Source organism: Salarias fasciatus, chromosome 10 (genome assembly GCF_902148845.1).
Source record: "Salarias fasciatus chromosome 10, fSalaFa1.1, whole genome shotgun sequence".
Lineage (NCBI taxonomy): Eukaryota > Metazoa > Chordata > Actinopteri > Blenniiformes > Blenniidae > Salarias > Salarias fasciatus.
The window spans coordinates 14,577,164-14,601,684 of record NC_043754.1 but is presented as its reverse complement, the minus strand read 5'-3'; the positions used below and the strand labels follow the sequence as shown (position 1 = coordinate 14,601,684).

The 24,521-nt window shown below is 42.5% G+C and overlaps 1 protein-coding gene across 1 annotated transcript in view; it reads right to left on the bottom strand.

The window, feature by feature from the left end:
* Positions 1–8,246: 8,246 nt before the first annotated feature.
* pdlim4 (PDZ and LIM domain 4) overlaps positions 8,247–24,521 on the bottom strand; it is a 34,446-nt gene continuing 18,171 nt past the window's right edge. Inside the window, exons 4-7 of the mRNA XM_030100636.1 lie at positions 17,507–17,844; positions 16,444–16,601; positions 11,524–11,662; positions 8,247–10,509 (exon numbers count right to left, since the gene is read on the bottom strand). Coding sequence (XP_029956496.1) covers positions 10,305–10,509; positions 11,524–11,662; positions 16,444–16,601; positions 17,507–17,844 — 840 coding nt within the window. The 3' untranslated portion in view covers positions 8,247–10,304. The remainder of the gene's footprint in view (positions 10,510–11,523; positions 11,663–16,443; positions 16,602–17,506; positions 17,845–24,521) is intronic.

Below are 24,521 nucleotides of genomic sequence, written 5' to 3'. Positions count from 1 at the left end.
GATGCACCGCTGTCGTGCAGCATCTCACTGCTTTTTGTGTCTTCATATTAGCTTTTGCGTTTTGGTCCTGCCATCCAAAAAACATGTTTGTGACTCTGTTCCCCATGTGAAGATGAGTGGATGTGACTGTGTGGTTTTGTGTGTTTGCCCTATGATGGAGCGGTGACCCACGCAGGCTGTGACACGCCTCAGAGCATCATGGAACTGACTTCAGTCCTTGCAGCTCTCAGTCGGATAAAGCAGCTAAAAACATGAGAGGACTGATGTTTTGTTGCTCCAGAAGAATGTTCCTTGGTGAGAGTGAGACTAAAATTAGCTCTTTAAAACAGAAAACTTGCGGTCATGGTTTTCTCTAATGGTTAACAAAAGGTAAATGGATTTTACATAAAGCGCTTTGCACTGTTAACCACATTCACCCATTCACACAGTAATGAGGGTGACTGCCATGCAAGCCACTCGTTCCATTGGCGACCAAGACAAGAACCTCTAATCAGGTTCTGCAGCCCATAATTCATCACCGGATTTTCATCATCTGCTTGTTAACTGGTGCAATATAGAAAACATGTTTCAGTTCCTTGAACGCTCTCAAAAAGCTCCAGAGTGAAAGCCACCCATGCACTGGCAAAAAACCATTAGGGAGCAAGAGCAGCCACAAATGGAGCTCAGATTTCATTGAGAGCAACTTGAGGTACAGCGTTTTGCTCAAGGACACTTTGGCAAATGGCCAGGCAGACGTGGGGATCCGACCACCCACACCGGAGGTAGAGAGCCACCTGCTGCACTGCACATGCAGGAAAGTCAAGCGTCACTGGAAATTAATTACTCCATGCATCAGAAAGATGCTTTCTATATTATGTTCCACAGCAGGACTTCCTGTTTGTGAGATTTCTGCTGATCTCACTTGAGAATCAACTGAATGATTATATTGAAGATCAACTCCTGTGTCCAAGAAAGTTCTGAATTACTTTATTGATTTATGTGAGGCAACTTGACATCATTACAATAATAACAATAAAAGTAATAGCTCAATCAATGTGCAAGTATGCCAGACTCATTTAGAAGGAATATTTACCAATCATATTTCAGTTGTTTTACAAAGAGAAAATGACTTGTTAAGCTTCTTTTTGGCACATCGACACACAGGAAGGTGTTTCTTGTTGACATTCTTTCTTGTTGTCAGAGCAACTTCTCAACAAACACACCGCCTGTCGATTGGCCCGTCCTGCAGTCATGGCGTCAGAGGTCAAGGTGCAGCCGCCTCTCACCAGATAGCATCGGATTCCTCCTGTGCCTCTCTTCCAACAATGTACTCCATGAGCCAAGGTTGTGGCAAAAAACTTTCCTCATGTCATCCGTCTCCCTTATCAGACGATTTTCCACCAATCAAAACAGGCCAAGCCCTCCTCCTGTTTTGCACTTGGAACTCAGTGGCTGTTAGTTTCTTCGCAGCTCGAGGGGGTCAAGGTCTGTGAGCACTGTTAATGATGTGACCCGACCTCGGTATTGCATTGAACAGCAGCCAGCATGATTTCAGAGAAATTATCGGGGTCACTGAGACAATGAAGGCTCTTATCCGCCAACAAAAGCTCCTTGGTCGATGAAGTAGGTAAAAATTACGACACGCCCAGCTTAGAGACACTTAAAGAAGGAAACGTCTGTACTTTAGTCAATAAAATAAATGATAAAATGACTTTGGATGTGACCTCGGTGAAACAAAACAACCCGCCCCGAAGCCACGGAGCCCATTATTGCTTTTCATGGTCACCACCCAGGCTGAATAGGAAACGAATGCCACTGCGGGACACAATAAATCCAGTGTAATCTCTGTCCAAAGAGGAACTGCGCTGATGCACAAGCCAGAACTCGCTGGAAAGTATTGGGTCATTTGCAATCCAGAGTAACGAGCCGGTGAGTGAATTCATGTCCTGAAAGGTCTAAATGATGCAGAGAAATGACACATGATGGACCTCAGTAGGCCGCTCACTGAGGCAGGCCTACACAGGCTCAAACGTGCAAACACACATATAAAAAAAAAAAAAAACACATGCATGTACCCAAATGTGAGCACCACGTATCTCCATGAGTATATTGATCCACGTGAAGACCTAAAATCTGCTTCGCTTGCACGCCATCGGTGTTTCGCACCAAGATAAGCACACAGCTACGCACATGCGCGCCACTTTTATAGTCCTGCCCAAGGAAACCATGGAAATGTCGAGCAAACACGAGCTCTCCTTTGGCAGGCGGCTTGCTGGCCTCCGTCTGTGGGAAATACTGTACCGAGCTGCTGCTGCTGTGTCAGACGTATGATGGTGAAGCAGACGGGCCTGACGGAGGACATGGAGAGGGAGTATTCAGAGGAAGTGGACCTCCTCTGACAGACGTCTCTTGAAGCAGTTTGTGTGTGTGGCACATCAGACATCTACGAATGTGTGTTTAGCTACAAAACACAAAGGTGTTGCTCAACATTTCACGTCACCTTCCATTTAGAAATGTACAGTGTTGCTTTGTACCGAATAATCACCTCTGAGGTCAGTATGTTCCTCATCTCACCCCACATTTATTTGTTTCGACACAGTCCTGCATGATCAGTCTGATTACATTGAATCTTTTCGCACATCTCTTCTATTTTTTTTAACATGAAACTTCAAGCGCCGAGTTTCCTTCAAGTTATTTTTCTTGGTCAAGTGGGATGGCCTGTGAAATAACATTTGGATGAGGTAACGCTAAACCTCTGCCCTGAAACTAATCAATATTAATGAAATTCCTTTGGCAGCCGGCTCCTCGGGGCACAATGTCCACAGAGTCGCCTCAATGGCAGCATTGTAGCTTCATATCCACAGGTAACACATAAATACTTCCCTGTATTTGAGATTGTAATGCGAAGAGAAAGCCGTTTTAAGTTAGTTTTGTTCCACTTGGTCATGTTTGACAACTAATGTGACACAATCCGGGCCTTCGTGCTCCAGTGCGCTCCGGATACCGTCTCATTCCAAGCAGCTTAATGGAGTTTCCCTGTAACAAATTTCAGTTTGGTGCACCGATCTGGGCGAGCAGCATGAAACCTTCACTCATGAATGCACATGAATCAGATCTGAAGCTGCGGGTTTGAGTCATGCATCTGAGTTTGGAGCTGAGATAATGTTTGAGTGACATGATGTTCTTCCTCCATTGTTTTGTTTGTAACAAACATCTGTGGACGCGGCCGCCAGCTTGTCATATCAACACTACCATTGCACAATATCTGTCATTTAGGAAGGGATGGATCCCTGCTGGGAGCGCAGAGTTCACGCCACACTTTTGTAATTTGTTGTTTTAAATGGACGTTCGGCTCAAAATGAACCCTGGACTCTTTCTTGCTTCTTAACTTTTTTTTTTTTTTTTTAATTCAACATACTTTTTTGGGGCTCTTATTTTGAGCCTGGTTTTTAAATATCCAATCATGCCGTGATGCTCTCATGTTTTTTTTTTTTTTTTCCTTTTTCTCTAAGAACTGTTTTAATTATGTGGTGGCGTTTCTGCATTTGTCAGTGTTTTTGTCGACGAGGTTCTTTGGCTTCCCCTCTTCTCACAGATGTAAAAATGACAAGATACAGATGGGTGAATGCATCCCTAAAACATTTGAATTAGTGAGTTTTATTAGATTTGCAACACAAGTGAAGTTATCTTGCAGAGAATGAAAATATTCAGACGTAACTGCACCAGAAGCTTCAAATCAAACTTTAAAAGCTGGTCTTTGTGGTATTTTTTTAACCTCATCTGGACTCCCGATCTCTGGCCTCGGTTGCACTGATGACCTTCACGCTCGGTGGGTGAGGACAGAAAAAGGCCAAAGGACAGTGTGATGAGTTGCAGTTTTATTTGTGGCATGGGTATTTATGTTTTTAGAAAGTGACTGATTTGCTCGGAAATGTGTTTTTGTTTTGGCGGCCTGCTCCAGGCCGGGAGACCGATCCATAACCCAAATAGCTTCTGACTGCAGCGGAGCTCTGACCTCCTTCAACCTTGGAGGGAAAACGAGACAGAAATGACTCTGCAGGACGGTAATGGAACCAGTCAAAACACAGAAGAGCTGAACGGTGAAACTGGATTGCATTATTTATTCTTGCTTTTAACGGGTGATGGATACCATCCTGGCTGTTAGTGTTTGGGTGATTTATGTTGCACGGCCTCAGAGAGCAGCGCAAATAGCTCCAGTAAAGAAGCTGGACCCTCCTCTCCAGAGTTATGGCCCTTCTTGCTGAATGCTTGGACCTCGAATTATTGCATCTCCAGACGATCTTATTCAGGAGGTTGACCATTGAAACGAAAAAAATAAAAAAATAAAAAAATAAAAAAGCCTTGTGTTATAGAGGCGATGCTGCCTGGGAGGCAAAATGGGAAACGACCCTGAGAAAAAAAAAAAAAAAAAAGAGAGCGAGAGAGAGAGAAAAAGTTGCACATGGATCTTTTCTAGTTGATACAATGGTGCCAATGGTTGTGGAACTTCCAGTCTCTATGGTATCTGCTGGAACGCGCAGCTGCTCCTCTGGGATGAAAAGAGCGTAAATAAAGAATCGTGCGTTGGAATGCGTGCGCCGTTAAAAAGACTGAACAGACTGAACAGAAATGGAAAAGAAAAAAGAAAAGACATAGAAAGAAGAATATCCTGGGTAGAATGAGGAGGGAAGGGTGCAACCAGAATAGATCCTAAGACCCCATGGCCTTTAGTTTTGTAACTGTGATGTAGGAATCTTCAAAAATTATGGTATAATCTTATGTTGTTTTTTTTTAAATCTTTTAACTTTTACTTACAGTCAACAGGTCATGGGGTTTTATTTATAGTGATCCACATGATTGAAATACGTCTGCTTTTCCATAAAGGTAAATAAACTGAGAGTCTCTTTTAATGAAAAAAACACTGACGTTACGTGGCCCGGATGAGAAATTGAGTCCTCGCATCAATCTGTCATCACTCTCAGCTCGACTCATCTCACACAGGGCCGGGTTTTACCGAGAGCAGACGAGCCACTAAAATATGAGCCGACTATTTTGTTTATATTCGCTTTTATTCGAGCCGATTCGAGAGTCTTGAGATGTGTTGCATATGTCTGCAAAACCAGGAGAAAAATCAACTTGGCAACAGCATGGCGGGCTCTGAAGAGGATTTATATTCTGCACAGTAAACAAAAGACCTCAGAGGATTTCAACGTCCCAATAACGTATCTTTTATACGTCTTTAGCTTCCCCAGCATTCATAAACCCAAGTTATTGAAGATTTATTTGACGGTGTCATTTGTTTGTGTGTTTGTAGCTGTGTGGCGTTTAGTTCTGGTTTGATCTCAGTTGTCCAGACATTGAAACAAGCGTCATGTTGTTCAAGTGACGAGAGTTCAGTAGTTCATTAAAAGCAGCAATGGATGAGGTCAAAGGTGGCACAGTGCTGTAGTGGATAACAGACAACTTTCCCATCAAAAAGACCCTGGTTCGATTTCTTCATGAAGTGAATGTTTTGTTTTTGTTTATTGTTTTTTGTTTTTTTTTTGGTGCTGTGGTTCCCTCTTTCAGTCCAGATGTGCATATTAGACTTAACCGTAAAATTTAGAGCAGTGGTGGAAATCATCGATGCAGTCTGCAGATGACTTCATTTCAAAACAGAAATTACAATATGAAGAACAATTATGCAAACTTTCAACCTTTGGAGGACATTCTAATCTAATTTTGCAGCATCTGTACAAACACAAAACACACAACATAGATAATGGGGAAAAAATCTCCAAAAAACAATGAAACAAAATTTTTTTGCTATTTTCTCTTTCTGCTGTAAAAATTGTCTCTAACAGTTCTTGGTTGAGGTCGTTCTATTTTTTCCAGAATTGACAGCAATGGAGGAAGGTTTGAATCCTCTTTAAGGTGGACCTCTCAACTTCTGCACTGGTCCTTGGGGTTATGATCAAGATTTTCAGGAGAGTAATCACTTCTAAAAATACCTGATCCTGAGTATTCTTCGTAAACAGATGGAAAAAAAATGCTTTTCTGACCCAAAGCTGAGCTCACTCATCATTTCTACACTCGTCATTAGCACGTTGCACAGGTTTTTATAAACTTTAACATCACTTCAGATTATGTTAAGTTTTTCACCGGCCTTTCCGTGACCACCTCCTGATTTTCAGAAGCTTTTATTGCCGCGCTGAGTGCTGGATAAGTATGAGGTCTCTGTCAGTGTCTCAAAAACAGCGACTCTCTCTCTAAATCCTCTTTTAATGAGGGTGAAAGCAAAGCAGAGTTCAGGCCTCAGCTCTTCACGAGGCCAACCAAAACATGGAGAGGGTCAAAGGTCGTCCAGTGATATATACACACACAAACAAACAAACTGAGGGAGCTCTCAAACGGTGCTCCTCGCCATCATTTGGGGTTGAAGAAACACTAAAAAGCATAAAAAGCAAAGAATAATAAAAACAATTAAAAGCAGAAGTGTTCAGATAGTCATCGAAGCTACTGAAGCTTTGCCAGTCGGCCTGGTAACACTTCCTTGGATCAAGTGTGCATAAAAACAGTGTTATATGGTTACTGGTGACAATAGCACATAAACAGAGCGAAGGGAGTTGTGTTTCTCATTTAGCTCTTACTTCACAAAGCGAATCGTTTTCTGTAAGCAAGAAAGCAATAAGTCAATAATTAAAAAAAATCAAAAAATTTATTGGCTGCAGGGAGAAAACACATGTTTCTCTGTGTCTTTTATTCTTGAGTGAAGACAGTGAATATTGAGGACCTCAACAGTATTAAAAACAGACAGACTTGAACAGAGTCTCATTCCCTCCCGAAGTGTCCTGCATGCACGGTAATTGTTTTGTCCTCAAAACAAAACTGCTTATGTTACTGCCTCACTTACTGCTTCACTCGCACCGCAGCCATTTAACTGACAGTTACAAAACGGCGAGTCCTTTAATGTACACCGAACCGTCCCGCCAAACATAAGATTACGTCCCGACTCTTTCATTATGGAGAGAAACACTCCTCCAGCGACTTCGCGTTGCAGCGAAGCTTCACTGTAATAAATTAGGGTTTGGTGGGTTGCTTATGTGGGTTTTTTTGAATTATGGTACATGTCTTCCACTTACATCAGAGAAAGAATGGTCAGAATGTATGTGCAGTGTCTCATGCACACGTCCAGCCTGTGTATGAACGCTCGTGCATGGCTGTCTCTGGCAGTAGATTGGTACCGTATGGAGCAAGAAATATGGAGTTAATACCATGGTCCTGAAAGCTGAAGCAAGGTGCATGTTTAGACTGGTGCAAAACATAGAAATCAGTTGATATTTAAGAATAAAAATGCTCTTTTGATGCAAACGTACTTAATCTTGCTCAGTGATTTGCTATCTGATCTGATCTTTCTTTCTCAGCAGACTGCGAGATGTTCCTTTGTATATAAAATAAACCTGCAAAAGTAAGCGATACAGTGAAACTATTCATTTTTCAGAGGTCAGTGTGAAATATTTGACCCTGGATGAAATAAACATTGTGTTAAAGTGGGCTGGACGCTGCTCTGGTGATGCTGCTTCTTGCAAAGCAACAAAGAATCAAACTCGACATGTTTATCCGGAGTTAAATAAATGTTTATATCTTTCTTTTCTTCCATGCAGCAGTTTCTTTTTCTTGAGTTGTAATTTTCTTTTTTTTTCTGTTTTGCTTCCACGTTGAGTGTGTTTGTGTGTGTGTGTTTGTGTGTGTTATCTTTCATTCGGGGTCACGGCCTGTTTCTGCGGCTGCCTTCAGGTTGATGCTGGACGGCAATGAAAGCCAAAACAAAAAAGATCCAAATCCAGTTTGGATGCATGAGTCATTGCACAAGACAAAACAAAACCTTTTCTGTCACTGAGCCATGAGAATAGCACTCTTACAGATAATGAAAAACTTGATTTTCCTGTCAGGGATTTAAATATTTTAGTTTTTAGGGTTGTTATTTTCATGGTAAATTATTTGAGATAATTGGTTACTTGTTGTCACACATGATATTAATCTAATATTTGAACTTAAAACTTACTTAAAGCGGAATATTGTCATTTGATTAAGGGCGTCTGTAAAGTGTGTGTTTGCGGTTGTGGGTTGCAACACACACGAGGAATCCCCGGTGGTCTCCCAGTGTGACGCTGCCGAGTCACGACTCCAGTATAAAAGACAAATTCAGTTCTTTTGTTCTTCTGTAATTTTTCTGTGGGAATTCTTGCAGCTGCAATTTGTGAAAAATGTGAATAATCACGTCATGGTAATACACTTCTCATTTTATTTAGAATCCTGAAAAAAAAAGCAAATAAGAAGATTCAGAACAAAAAAAATGTGTTTGGTAGAACAATAAGTTAAATACAAGACAAAAGGATTTGTGACAAAAAAGACCATTAAAAGACAAAAAGGGCAAAGGCACAAGTGACTTGTTATGAACTGCATGTTAAAGCAATTACACTGAAACAAATATGTACAAAACCAAAGAAACACGGTGGCAGAAACAGAATTTTCACATAATTTACAAGACAACTGATAATGGTGGCAAATACCAGCAGCTACACGTCGATATCTGCAAAATCAATGGACAACAGGACTACAAAAGTCATTCTCATGTCAAAGAACAAATCTCAAGAATCTTGTTAGTAATATTTCTAAAACTGAAAATAATACCACTCTTCTCCAATCACCCGGTTCACTCCACTACTCACAACAAGCTACGTCATTACAAACTCAATTCATCTCGCAGGAAGTTGTCAAGAAACTCGTTCACCTCACGGGTGACCATGGACCTGAATTCATTTTCGGGAGAGAATACACCTTCCCACATCTCCATCTTTTCCCGAGAAGTACTGCAATGTCACAACACAGCAAGTCCGAAAAAAAAAAAAAAAAAAAAAAAAAAAAGAAACGCAGTGAGTATTACTCCCACATGTGAAGTCCCAGTTTACAAGTTTCTAACAGTTTTCTATGGCCGTGTGTCAAATGCACACAGACATTTTAAAGGCTGTTTTGAGAGGTGGAGAGCTCGGCGGTGTCGACCTGGACCGTTTCCAGTCATAAAAACCGTCGGTGAACTCTGGGTGCTTGTTTTTGTTTTATGAATGATTCCTCTTTCAGTCGTGTGCATGAGCCAGAGACACCAACATGGACGACCTCTCCTTCAGAATGTCTCCATTGCATGCATGCACCAAATTAAGCGAAGTGAATGATCATTAAAGCGTCATTCCTCGTTTTGTTGTGGCTGCGTTCACATCTGGGAGAGATTCTTTAAGCTGAATCTCACCGAGGTTTAGAGCCTCTCACAAAGCTCCCAGGATGTCTCCTGCAGGGATTTGTTTACATTTTGGAAGGTGGTGCTTACATAGCTGCATACGGAGGCATTGAAAACAGGTTATAGTTCGCTACACCCAGTCACCAAAGCATATTGACAAGAAATCCAGACATTCATAGTTACACCTGTCAGAGATCTGCTTAATGTTGCTTGTTGCTTCATAAACTGATAAAGGAGTAGACTATCAAACAGAGATGCTGCCCAGTTTTAAAACACGGAAATTCCGGAATAAGTAAACTGCATACATTTAAATCAGGAATGCATGTATAATAATGACAACAGCATAAATAAAAATACACGTTTCAACCCTTAACCACAATGTGTCGCTATGCCTGATGTGATATTTTGTGTGCTACGATGCAAACTGCTATTATGAATCCAAATAAAGATCCCAAAAGTTTTAGAACAATCTCTGCAGAGTTAATCACAGCAAACACACCAACCGGCTTAAAAGGTTTGCAGAGCACACACACTAGCATCTTGAGGTTATAGCAATGCCTGCATTAAAACATGTTGATGGTGATAAATGGTCCGGAGCAGTCACTTCAAACAGCATTCAGCTTTCTATGCACTGTGATTCTTTGTTTTAATGTGACTGGACTGTACTTGTGGTGTAAATGTACATACTTTCTCATGACTGTATTTCGTTCAGTGTTTTGTTTGTTTTGGTTTTTTTTTTTTCTTTTTCCCAGAAACAGATATTCATTGCAAGCTAAGCTGAGATGCGAGATGAGAGCCATCAGATTGGGAAACAGAAAACAATGTCAGCTGTTGCAATGGTCGAACCAAGACAAAGCCTTCTTATTCCATCTGCTCAATATACATGGCGTCAATGGAGTCTGTCACTGGGGAAATGCTGATCTTGGATCATTAACAAACTAGCATCAATGTAAAACTGACCCCAGATCAGCAGCCCATCTTGACAGAGCCCGATCGACCATTGTTTGAATCCCCAGTTATACAGTATAACTGTATCACCTTCCCCTCCATCTCACACTAGCTCCACCTTGGAATTGGGATACACTGCAACAACATCGTAGCCTTCTGGGGGCTGGACGCGGGCCATGGCGTGAGTCTCACAGTACAAATTGTCCTCGATAAAGAAGTAGCCTCTCTGCTTGAGGTTGATCCCACAGTCGTCACACATGAAGCACTCGGGATGGTAGAGCTTGTCCCGGGCCTTGACGATGGTCCCGCTGGAAGACGGGATGGAGACAGAGGGAGAGATTTAACGTGTGAGTGCCTGAACAGAGGTGTGTTTCAAAACAAAGGGATCAGCCATGTGTAATCTAATCAGGGTATTAAGGAGCTATTGTCAAAAACATGCAATAAACTTAGTCATCCCAAGCTGTCCTTACAAGTTTTGTCATGTAAGAAACACCTATTCTGCCTCTTCACTGCTGTTTCCCGCATTGATGCCTGATGTCAGTGAAGACAGTTACATATTTACTCTGGCAGTGAGCCGCTGCAGCGGCGGTGAATCAAGTGGTTCAGTCGCACAGTGACAGCCTGATTCAAGGGCGTTCACTTCTCTCAATAAGATTTTCCTTTGTGGACGGGGAACCGGGGCCAGCGACCAGCCGGTTATTAGCCTGCTTCTTTTTTTAACTTTTTTCCCCAATGTAACCACACGACTCTCTGAGTAAACTCCTGACACAGTGCTCCATACATGTTTCACCAAGCTGTAAAAACGCTCCTGGGCCATAAGAGTCTGACTGTACCCGACAGGCCTCCACAGGGTCCGCTTGTTAACAAGTACAGCTCTCCTGACATCACCTCCTACCTGCAGCCGCCTTTCCAGAGCGAGGATTACCGGTGCGTGTGGCTACCTTGGCACACGCTGTGTGGATGTGCATGCACCTGTGACTTTGTGTGTGTATTAAGACTGAGCATGGGAAAGGGTGCGGAGGACGGAGTGGTTTAATCATTAAAATGATAAGTGAAGACAGATTTTTTTTCCCGGAGCGCTTTTGAAGGGCCTGTTCGTGCAAGTCATGGAAGTAAACTGCTTTTACAAAGGAGTCGGCAAGGCTTTCGATTCACCTCACATGGCTCATGAAGCGATAGTGAAATCATGCAGTTCAGAAGTGTTGTAAAAGAAAAACATATTGGATCCAGCATGGCAAAACATTATACGGAGCCTTAAGCTAAAACATGTCAGGGACACACTTGTGTACATAAACAGTAAACGTGGATCTGTTAATACTTACACAATACCGTTACAGCAGCGTGTGCACTGGGGGAGCTTCTGAAGTCCTGACATGGGGGGCGGGATGGGGCTTCCCAGCTTGGGGATTGGAGAGCGGACTGGAGATTTTAGGCTTCTCATCCTCTCTGTTGGTGACATGCCTGTGATGAGAAAAAGGAAGAAAAAAAATTTGAAGACATTATAAACTCCCAGAGACTATGAAACTCGAAAACAAGCATGAAAACCATTCGTATAAATGAAATCCAAGAAATTCAGGCAGTGTCATGAGACACCTTGTCCGGAGGGCGTCTGGTGACCACTTTTATGTGTGTGTGTGTGTGTGTGTGTGTGTGTGTGTGTGTGTCTGCCGAGACCAATAAATCCGAGTTAGTGCTGCTCTGGTGATTCAGGGGGAAAAGCCAAAGAAGTTCCCCAGAGTGTTACTGTGTTTGCCGTTTTGCAGGAAATTCCCCTTTTAGTTTCAGGTAGTACCATCAGGCTGTGAGGTGACACAAAGATGGATTAAATGTTCCCACATTACACCAAAAAGAGAAAACAAAGGTGACTTGCACTGTGGTATTTGCAGTAACCTGCTCTGACCAAACCTGGTTGAAAAAAGGTCTCGATGTAGGGTTTAGTTATTGAGTTACTCATTTTGTTACAGAATTCACCAAAATTCATCCAATATTATTCAAAGACTTGGACATGCAATTTTAACCACAAAACGTAGTTAAAATCAAAACTGAGTTAGCCACCCAGATCACTCCAAAACGTCTCCAGTGGGAAACGTGCATCTAAATAGAAGCAATCTTTACAATATTTAACTATCAGAGTGACATCAGTGATCTGTCATGTTTGACAAAACTGGTAGGAAATTTCAATTTGATGAGCGAATGTTCTTTTTTTCCCCCTTGAGAGCTAAGATGACATTTCCTATTGACCCCGTCTCTTCTCTCACAAACAGGATGCTGCCACTTATTCTTCTCGTCAGATGTTCCCCTGCATTCGAGTCTATTTAAAGGTTACATAATAAAGGAAATTTTCACAACAATGTTTTTCACAGCTTGAAATCTGCTGTAGTAGACAAAAATGTGTAGCTAGCTAGCTAGATAGATAGATGATAGCTAGCTAGCTAGATAGCTTGCTAGATAGATAGATAGATAGATAGATAGATAGATATTTGGTGCTAAATAGATGGAACAGAAGTGACGGTTTCATTATGTTAATACAACAAATGTGGCATCTAAGTGTTAACTTAGAGAAAAGAAACCCTTGAACATCTTCTGCTCTATTCAACTCATTCATTGACGTCTTTTTCTCCCCTCTCTCAGTCTCTCTGGTATGCCTTACCCTCTCTATGACTTATCCTTGCGTCTGGCACCTTCCTGTATGCTCTATTTAAGCGTCACATTCTGCAGTGGCATTTCCGAGTAGGAATTCATCAGTCAACCTGGCCAGACACCAGACGGTCAAAACATCCACTGCCACACAGGCCAGATTCGACCATCGCACCAATCTGCTACAATTACATAATGTGTGTGAACAGCAAAAGCTGAGCTGTGATGACATTTATCTTCTAGAATGAACAGCTACATTCATCTTCTGTACGTTTTGCAGATGTCTGATAAATGGGAATCCCTCAGAGAGACTCTTTTAGAGATTTCTCCAGTCTTTTTATGTTCTCACGATCACTTTTTGTTAAAAGACACTTAAATGACAGGGGCAGGTAATGACAGTGTTGGTGGACATGGCCCACAGGCTTCCCACCCGTGGTGTTTTTTATTAGGAGCCATCAGATTAGATCAGACCACAGCGCAGAGCGTTTGGTTATGCCTGACTGGAATGTATGAAAGTGCTTTATACTGGACGTCTGGAGCCACTTCAGCAGTTCCACGTGCAGCTGGACAGATGAAGGGAGGACATCCATGAACTGCACTGTGCGACCTCTCTCCTCTGATGATGAGCCAGCAGAGGCTATACAGGCCAACAAGCCAAGTATCGCTGCCCCGAACCGCAATATAATGACTTTCTATAATCTGGCACCGTGTCTTTTTCCCTCGGTAACAATTAGCCGTGGTGATTTCAGGGACAGACTTTAGCTGGGTGTGTTATTTTTGGGGATTAATGTCTCTATTACCTAATGATCTAATGATGCTAATGGAAAACTTTTTTTTATGTGTGGCACTCCTGTGACTTTTGAGCAGAGGGGAAGGTTTGACTAATAAGAGTTTTCAGACCACAGACCATGAATAAGTGGAGAAAGTGGAATGAAAAAGCACATGTTTAGTCTTGGTTCTACTCTTCATCTTAAAATAGCCAGATTAGGATTCTTATTGGTACTTTGAAACGGACCTCACCCTACATGACATTCGTGGCACAATGTGTGTGTTCTATCACTGTGACTAACGTCAACCAGATGTATTGTAAAACAGACACATGAAGGCTGTTAACCTTCATTCTGCCTCAAATCGGTCCGACGGGGAGTCTGAAGCTTCCCAAAATTTATGGGGAAAGGTAATCACAGTGTCATTCCAGACAGCTAATGCAGCTTCGTGGTGAGATAACTTCTATATGATATATAGGGGGGATAGAAAATATGCTGTGATTTGGCTCGTGAGCCATTATGTACAGGTTTTTGTGTGAAAGTGTGTAGATGTGAATGTGATTTTGAGTTTTTACTGTGATGGACAGATGGATTGATGAACCAAAATTCCCTATAAAGATGATTTCCACCTCACACTATTGTCAAAAGAAAGTCTTCTGTAAACAGTCAAAGGGCAAACCTCTGCACTGGAACCACATGTTAACCCCCACAGGACGAGAAATCTGAATCACGCTTTAAATATTTTCTCTCCTGCTCGGCTTGTTCTTCAGTAAAGTTTACAGCCTGGAAATAAAGTAATCCATTGAAATAGCAATACAATTCAATCACTTCACCTTTCTGTGCGTTGGTCCTTTCAGAAAAAGTCAATAAATTAAACACAAGATGTGTTTAATATGTGACGAAGGAAGCCAGCAATGAAATGTAGCATTGCTGCCTCAAACACCCCAACTTAACAACTTTATTTAACAGTTTCTTCACTCTTTGTTTTCCAAACGCTGTGGAGCCTGTGGAACTCTGGGTAAACTGACACCCTTGTTTGCTTTAACTTTAAAAGCCCCTGAAAGTCAACATGGCCTCTACGGGGGCTTTCACCTTCAAAAGAAGACGAACTGTGGTGACATAAAATCTTGACAGCCAGGCATGCATTTAAAAGCGGGATGATTTCACGTGTGAAACCTGAGCGAGATCAGTCCGCGTATCCTGTTTGTTGTTTATGGAGTCCTTTGAAAACAAGGCCCGACTGAGACATCTCTGGCAGGATTTCGCTCTCACAGGGATTAAGTGATGCTTCGAGACGTCAACAAAGGAGCAGGTCGCTTCTGAGAGGACTTAAATCCAAACAAGAGTCTCCCTGTTACTGCGAGGGTTAAGCTTATCAATCAGCCTGCCAGTCTGTAGGGCTGAAAGACAACTGACAAGCAGACACGACAGGCTCCATTTATTCTCTCTAACCCATCAGCGGTGTTACACCTTTCCTCCCCCATCTGTCATTACCACCTGTCTCCGTCTGTAGCACACTCTGTCGGATTGCTTTGAGCACTATAAGGAGTGATAATTAAGGGAAACAGTGTGGCTTGGCCCGGTTCCAGGTCTCGCTGCAGGAGCAGCTTGCTTCGTTTCTTCGGCTCTGAGCTTTCCTTTCAGCTCTCACTTCAAAGGTGAGCCTGGAGATTTGAAAGTCATGCAAAGAAATACTATTTCACATGGGATTGCGTTAGATGAGAAATTGACGCTTTTCCCATTTGTCTTCATTATTTGTTTTGACAAAATGAATAAAGGGTAGAATCAATGCTTCTGTAGATCTTATTAACCAATAAGTGCAATCCAGTGAGTAAAAGTGAAGAAATCATGGAGATGATCAATTGTCTATTCACCATAAATATCTTCAGTGGAATTGCTTGTAATCGAGTAAGTTGGGTTAAGATTCACCATGCAAACCTCGGTTTGCAAGAACTTCAAACGTGTGTAAATTTTAAATGAGTATGAAGAAGATTGAGTTTTCTATGAATAGATGAACTGATCCTTCAGATCCAATCATTTATAGCTGGTAACAGAAAGTACAAGTGATATTAAAAGGACCTTTTCTAGAGCAGCTGAGGTAGAGAGTAATTACTCATTGACAATTTGCACTTATGGGGCATCAGTTCACTTCTGAGCTATTTCTGTTTGAATATAGCAGCACTTGGCTTATGATTATGGCTTTCTCCACTCTCGCCCTGCTTCAGTGGTGAACGTGGAACCTGAAGTAGAGGTTTTAGTTCCAGGGATTAGCTTCCCCTCTGCTGCTGTCAGCATCACATGACTCCACCTCGGACGCTGGAATGCCGAGCGGTCAGGAGAGAGACAGGAAGACCACATTTTTCACTTTATTGTCCTTTGTAATGTTGTTTTTGCAGTAAAACGTCTTAACAAAACTTCCGTACCCGCTCATCTGTGTGTGAGCTATTTAAAGCCCGCAATCTTTCTTTTGCTTTCTTTGTCGCTGCTTTTCTGATCGTTTCTCTCTCTCGCTCGCTCTCTCTATCTGCCTGGCTGTCTGTGTTTTTCTATAAAAGGAAAGCTATGCCACTTTGACGCGGCTCATCACAGTGCCTGTGAAAAATGTTCTGCATTGGAGGAAATGCTTACTCACAAATTTCCAGGGTGCGGGCCCCATACGCATGAAAGATATTACATAATAATGCATGGGAATTACACCGATGTTCACCATCACAACCAGCTGTATGTGGCATAACTTGCTTTTTAAATATGACATCAATGGACTATTAGGGCAGCTACTATTATATAATTTACACACTATGACACACACAAATGTGCATGTATATACTATATGCTTACCTCCGTCTTCGGCCTCTAGGATACCCTGGAGGTATTTGAAGGAACCGGACTGTTTGGGCTCGGAGGCGGGCTCCTCGTAGTCCTGCAGCATCCTGTACACATCTGACTGCAGGTCGAAGCCGTTGCGGTTCACAGGGGACTGAGGAGGAGGCTCCGGGCTGATTGATACAAGTGAAGCAAAGCTGATTTAAGTGAACTGCAATGCAATGTTTCTGGTGAAAAATTGCAGGTGAATAAAAAAACATGGATTCATTTAGAGACCATGTATCTGTTCTCAGAGTCCTGTACACTCGTTTCATCCATAAAATAATTCTCTAACCCTACAGTATGAAGTGTTTGACGTCTCTCCAGGGGCCTGAGGATGTGTGTGCGTGTGTGTGTGGGAGAGAGGCTTGGGAACATTGTGTAAGTGAAGGTGAGTGACAGCAGGCGATGGAAAGTGCTAAAATGTCATTTAAGTGTGTCTTTGTCTCCATGTTCATGCACAGGCCAAGCAAGGATTAACAGTCTCATCCAGGGGAACTCTGGGAGTTTTGGAGAGGATGTTCACTCCGACACAAAACACACACATTTATTACTCACTAGAGGGGATGCACAACAACAAATGGCTTTTCCAGCAGTGCAAATATCTATCCTAGCAGGTGTGTCTAGAGACTTCCAAAGTGTGGAACTGCTAGAGTGTTCTCAAAGGAGCCAGCACATGCTTTTATGCATCTGTGTAAGCACGTTAATATATTGCCAGTCCTTTTTCATATAAGGCTACACCTGGAGAGGCTTCCACAACAGATAAGTAGGATTTTAGAGGCAGTCATTCTCACACCACGATGGTATAGAATGAGGCTGCTATAGAAAAAAACCCCAAAAGATGATTTCAAAGCAGATATGCCTCAACAACTGTGGTCAAATCAGAGCTCCTGCATAGATACAGCTCACTTTTTTCCTGTTAAGGATGAGATACGGACAGTGAATACAGCATTTGATGGATTGTTTGGGCAAAATATGGATTTGGTGCTCATTCCTTTGGTTGTAAAAGTGTGACTACAGGCACTTTTGATGGTCTCACCTGTGTGTGGCGCTGATGCTGAGGCCTCCCATCTTGCTTGGCAGAGCTCTGTCTCCGTTGCTGCCGTTGTGAGCGTACAGTCCCGCTGGGTTGTTGTACTGAGCGTGCCCAGTGCCATTCCCATATCCGTAGCTGTGGCCGTTGTTGGGTCTGGAGTGTCCGTTATTCAGATGAGTGGGCTGTGGGGCCTGAGTGGGCTGTGGGGCCTGAGTGGGCTTCAGAGGCTGGGGGGACTGCAGAGGCTGGGGGGACTGCAGAGCCTGAGGGGAAGGCGATTCAGTGGTGTATGACGGTTTACGGCTGTAACCGCCATATCCGCTGGTGATGGGACGAAAATTCTGAAAAAGAAAAAAAAAGAAAGAAAGAGAAGAGGCGTTAAAAAAATGGGTAAATCCAAGGACAGCATGTTTGGAAATCTTAAAATTTTTGTTGAGACATAGGTTGGAAACTATGTAGATGAATGGGAACTGAGAGTCAGAGACAAAAAACTTAGAATTTGTTAAACTGAAGGAGGAAGGGGAAATTTCAAAAGTGAATCAGCATTAGAGAACAAGCACAGTGGTGCTCTGGGAGAAAGTTTTATATATATATATATGTATATATATATATATATATATATACACATGGCTGCTCATGAACAAAACTTAAACCAGTCATTGGTATCGACTTTCCTCAGATATTTTCATCAAAATACAACAACGTGGGATTTTTCTTGCTTCTTTCATGAAAATAAAAGAGATCAAGGGTGCTGACAGACCTGAGACGCTACAAAATATTAAATTACTGTCATTCTGAACCGTGAGATTGTTGCTGCAGAAGTGCCCAGCTGGTGCTGGTTTTGACGTAACGCGGCACAGATGTGCAGACACCTATAATTACGCCACCGTACGCTCAGTGAGTGTGTTTATGCTGGGGTCAACGCCCTCTCCGGAGATTTGCACACAAGCAATGCACTGACATCACGGAGGCACTCGGTGTTTACCGCAGCTATCAGCGCAGCGCTATGATAATGCACGTTGCCTGCCTGACTCCTCCATCGCGGAGGCCAGAAATTTATAGATAAGGCTTTATTTAAAAGCTTTGCATGATGTAACCACCTCTGATGGTGTTTCAGTTCGAGAGATAGGCAGTTTTGAGCGATTAAACATGGCTGCCCAGAATCAGAACTCCAGACTATAAACATTTCTGCACAAACGAAGTGACTTGTTTACACGTCTAGCAGTGTAGGAGGAAGGCGGACCGTCAGAACGCTGCGACAGTGTCTGTGTGTGCGTCCGGGTGTTTGTGACTGTGTGTCTGAAGTGACTCCCCACAGGTGGTGGAGGTTCGCCGCCTCTCCAGACAGATGGGTCCACTGAACGCCATTCTGTCTTAAGCGCTCACACAGACCACACACGTGCACGCACACACGCATGCATGCACACCCAAGTCTTCTGCAGTCAGCACATTTCAGCATGCCGGACCTCCTCTCCTTTCCTTCGACAAGCCCACATCTTGGATTTGGAGAAGCACTCTGTCATTGCTCTGCCTCCTGCAGTTAAGACAGATGACTCCAAAGAAACTTTAAACCACCTCTTCCCAAAAACCGTGGACAATGACGAAGGATGAATCCAAAAAAACTCTTGACGAAATGCTTGGAAATTGCCATCCGTGGTTAAATTTCAGAAGCAGGCAAAAGGAGTCACAACTGAATGTGATTTTGCTTCCCGAGCCAAACCCTGTTCGGGCAAGATGTCAGAAACACCCAGCGCTGTGGCTCCCTCTCCGGCTGAACCGTCTGAGCCCCACCGCAGAGCCAAATGGGCCCAACCAGATTCTACTCGTTATCTTTAGCTCTATTTGCACAGATGGTGAACTTCTTGGGAATTAAATCTAAGTTTCCTCCAGCTCTTTGGAAAATATCCTGAATCTACAAAGCTTTACTTTTCATTTTTCATTTCATATTGCTGTGACGGATGAGCTGAAGTACCTGTGTTCAAATCTCTGGGGCTCTGGACCCTGGACTGTACATAAGAGGTGAAGTGTGTGTGAAGTGTGCAGGCAGGCTGGAGTTGGGACAGGAGCGAGTGTTTGGGTTGATGTGCGACAGAAGAACAGTACTGAGACTTGATATGATGCACGGTTTGGAGACAGCGTGATTGACTGACAGACCAGAGACTGAGCTGGAGATTAAAGGATGAACAGGATCAGTAAAATGCCGCTGTGATCAAGTGGTCTGACTTTATTAAGGCGTATGAGAAGTGTGTTGCTGAAAATGTCCATGTAGCTTTGTCCCACAGAAGCTTCCTCAATGTGCCTCTGTAAACACTCTCACTTCCTATTTAGGAATTTCTCCGACTGTAATTTAATGTGAGATGCTCCCCTGTTTGCCGTCCTCATTCTTCCTTTCAGATTATGCCTTGATTTATTGCAAAGATTTTAATCTCCCATGAAAACAATCTTAAGAGGAGGGGTGAAGCTTGTCAGAACACATCATGATGCCTGCATGCCTTTTTTAGTCTTCATTATTCAGTTCTCATTAACAGGCGAGGGCGAAATCTGGAGATAATACTCCAAATAATCCCTGTATCACTGTCAGGCGAGCTCACGCATGTCTCTGTTCGGAGGATAAAGGATGCAATGTCAGGAAAATCCCGACAGAGTATTGCATTACACACTCCTGCAAAGTCACAATGAGATTTATAACACTAATTTGTCCAGACATGACATAAAACAGACACATTAACATCAAGTGATGTGTTCCAAGACAGATAAAAGATGAAATATATTTTGCTTTATTAACTGGAGGCAAGGTTGAAAAAACAAAAGCTTATTTATCCAGAAAATCTGAAAAGTTTTGCTGCTATAGTCATCCCTATTGTCTGAAAGAGGCACACATTTTCCCATTTTAACGCTGTCTGAGATAGTCCAGCTCCTGAACTCCTCCTCAAGCCTTCCCTTTGTCTTTTTCCCCTCATAACACTCCTTCCTCCCCTGGCTGTGCACGTCTGTTCTGCAGATACTTTCTTTGGGTGGATGGTGGATTTATAACGCAGCACATCTGGTGCTCGCCTTATAAAAATGCCAGTTTGGTAACATTCAAGACCAGTAAGTGCTTTCAAGTTGCTCTCACAGTACAGCAACTTCGATACAAAGATCCACCGTAAGCAACCTGTTTCATTTCAGTGATTAATCCTCCTACTTAAAGACCAAAATGTACGTGGGTTTAATAGCGATTTGACCTCAAAGTGGCTGTCGTGGTAATCTGGAGAAAACCTTATCGCTGTAATCCTCCCGGTAACCTTATCTCATTTTCCTAGAACAGTCAAAACAGTTCAAGATTTATAGACACAGTTGCAGTTGCTCTTTTACAGAGAAAAGTTTGTTTAAAAACATAACCTACACGGTAATCCCCTCTTTTTTCCTGGGAATGGATTTACTTTTACTTTCTCTCATATCTTAATCTGCTGGCTCAGGAAAAGACAAACTAAAAAGAAAAAAAAAAAAAAAAAAAAAAAGACAAAACCAGACTAAATGTCAGCGAACAAGAGCCAATACAGAAAGTATTTATGAGCAACAGCACTGTCTCCTGCTGTTCGCTCATAAATTCAGGCAGCCATTTGATTTCACTGACCTGTTTTTCAGCGGTAACCAACGAATGTTTCAGGACGACTGGCCGTCATGAGCGTTATGTTCCAAATGAAGGAAGACATAAAAACGTTTCCATTTGCAGCATTTTCGTTTAATATTGTTTACCTATATACTACACCCTGAACTTCTCTATTCATTAAAAGGTCTGGAAGTTTCTGTGATTAATAAAGGCTTGAGTGGGAGAGGATGGAATTTTCAGCTTTGGAGCGTCAGTCTGAAACTGCTGCTCGGTGAGAGCGGCAGACTGATGAGGAGACAGGAGGGGGAAATAGGTGGACGACTTTAATTGAATTCATATGAGGGCCCAGACCTCAGTGGTCTTTCCCAACCGGGCACACATACACCCAATCATGATCGTGCGCGCACATGCGCGCCACTTCCTCCTCTGCTGCCTCCTGCATGGTTTAATCCCTCTGGACGCTCAAAATGAAGCTTTTCACATGGCGCTCTGCACCACTAACCAAACACAAACCAGGCCTTCATGGCTCCCGGGGCCGGGCCCTGGGTGCCTCGCTGGGAGGAGAGACAGACGAGCACGGGGCGGGGGGGTTAGGGGAACACATTAACAAAGCCACAGAATACACAATGTGACGCATCCACTCATCTTTTCTTCTATTTAATAAAACTATTTTTAGAGACACATGACTTGTTAATCAGTTAAAGCCAGTTGGTACAATCTGAAATATCGGGTGACGACAGTTCAGTTTGAGAGTAACCACAGAACAGGAAATCGGTTAACTTGGTGTGGTGGACAAAAATAAAAAAATTTAAAAAATCAGTCGACTGGACTTTGGTCATAAAGGTCTGGGTCTCTTAGATATGAGGGCTGTCAGCGGAAAAAGCGTCCAACAGCTGAAAGTTAATCACTGGGATTTCTTTAAATCTGCTTGCAGAGGTGCAGGACTTGTGGACTTTGTACTCCTCATCATGCCTGCAGCGAAGCAGAGCAGGGAAGGATCCATGAGGAAACCCCGCATACAGGTTTGGACGTTTTGGGGGATTACTTTCTGATTAGTGAAAACAACCAAATACGTGGGGTCACATGCTTGTGATCTGAAACGAATGCTGTGTGGATGATTACAGAGCTGCTAAAACCTTCCAGCAATGCTCCATTTGTCGACCAATCTGAGATTAACAGGTGAATAGGTAGCAGTGGACACAAAATACATGTATTGATCAAATAAGAATCTAATATCCCCATCATGATACAATACAGTTACATCCTGTGCCTTTATGTCATAATTTATCACCATTCTTATGCTCTTTTATGCATCTTTTAAACTTGATTTTCAGTTTTCAAAAGGAGACTGGCTTATAAGAAAAATATACTGGAGGGGAAACAGCCTTGCTTGATTCATAAAGTAAAGCTGTATCACACACACTCTTTTGTTTTAAGAGTAAAAGTCAATCCCAAGCAGAAAAGACATTGTGGTCTGCAAGTCATGCAAGGACTTTATCTGTCAGCTCCTATTAATGTTAGCCCGGAGAATTCGGTTTTAGCTGCCAGCTCCTGGGCCGAGACGCTAAGCCTCAAGTGACGTGTGATCCAAAAACCTGCAGCTTCCGCATTGCGAAGTCTCATTCTTTCCACAGGGCAACAGCTCCCAGCCACAATAGCGATCACTTTAATAATAGGCTAGCTGCCATGAGTGGCATTTTGATACTGGTTAGTAAAAAAAAAAAGAGAAATACCATTCGACTTTAACATCGACTCTGGGCCCTTCCTACCTACTTGAAACTGCCACTGTGTAATTTAAGGAAAGGAATTTGGAAACCTGAAATGTCAGTAAGTGATGGTATTGTTTTACTGCTGCATAAAAATGTTCCGAGAGTAGAACAGACAACCGAATGCTAAAAACACAGATGTAAGATGAGACAGCCATTTACAAGACGGAGAAGCATTTTTGCTTTTAAACCTGTCTTTGTCATTAGAAAGAAAAGCGGAGATATATGAGGAGATGTGGGGATTTTCTGTTTACTACTGCTTTTAAAAGCTGTCATCGAATCTGTCCCCGACATCAAATAAATTCCTTGAAAATCGAAAATTCAAATTTATTACATGCAACATCAAATTGTTGTGTCAAAGTCGGATTAAGTGCTTTGAAAGCTCGTTTTATACAAGCGGGTTTGAAGCTTTTATTTCTTTAACCGAGAGACTGTAGAGCAACTTGCGTTAAATATTACTGTGAACCACACTAAAAACAAAGATGAGCTCTCAAAAAAATACAACAGCAAGAGCCTTCAACAATAAACCAGGATTACTATTGACTCTACAATGTGTCTGATGGTTTTATTAGACATTTCTGAATGTTATGTCAACAAGGGCAAACCCTCGCCTCCAGTGAGGAGAGAACCCAAGGTGAGAGACAACTGGTTTTTCCTCTGTCACCAAAAACAAAAGTCATGACCACTGTACAGGACCCAATTTCATCTCACAGGTGAAATAGTGCCATAAAAACGTTTAAATTTAAAGACTTCCTTTGTTGTAGTGCAGAGCATGGGTGATTAAAATGTCTATATTTTCAAAAAACTGAACCAAAAATTACTAAAAACTCAATATAAAGCCAATTTAAAAGAAAACGTCTGGGGTAAAATGCAATGAAACGTCCAAAAACCTTCTTCGATATTCTTTGTCTTTCGTTTTCCAAAATGAAACATGTATTTTGTGCAACTCGGGAAATCCCACCATTACTTCACTGATGCCGTCTATCTTTATCACAATTGTTTTTATTTCAATAAGTTCCTGGTTGTCTGTGGAGAGCATTGCCAAGACGTGAGCTCTGTTCCTTAGAAATGATCACAGTTTCATTTACTGATTTCACCAGCCCGGTGAAAGACACAATACAACAGTGTGGAAAAAAGTGTTACGACACACGGCAGGGTTCACTCACTCGCTCGGTGAGTGCGGGGCCAAAAATACTGCATTCTTTCATCAACTTTTATGCGACTCTGCTGTGTTCCCGATGTGAAAGGAAACACCTCATAGCTTCCATGTGTCACTTCCCGTTCGGTAGCAAATTCCCATCAGCGAGAGACTGGAATTTCCACTGAAGCCAGTTGGTCATGAATAAAGAAAAGGCCAAAGGGATTCCATGAGTGGATTCAGAGCTCATTAACGTGCACGAAAACAGAGGGTTAAGATGCTCCGCTACAGGATTCTTAGTTAACGATTCAATCTGCGGTGAGAAAACACAGGGAAATGCTTGTGCAAGCTGGGACAGTCTGCGGTTTCCCTGAAGGTTTGTTTTGTTTACACACTGTGTTGTGTGTCCTTGTGTGCCCCTGAGGTTGGAGGCGTAATCCCGCTGGCCCAGGCGTACGTCTTCGGGGTGAATCAGTCACACCGACAGTCATTCTGAACAGTTATGGATAATCACTTTGATGG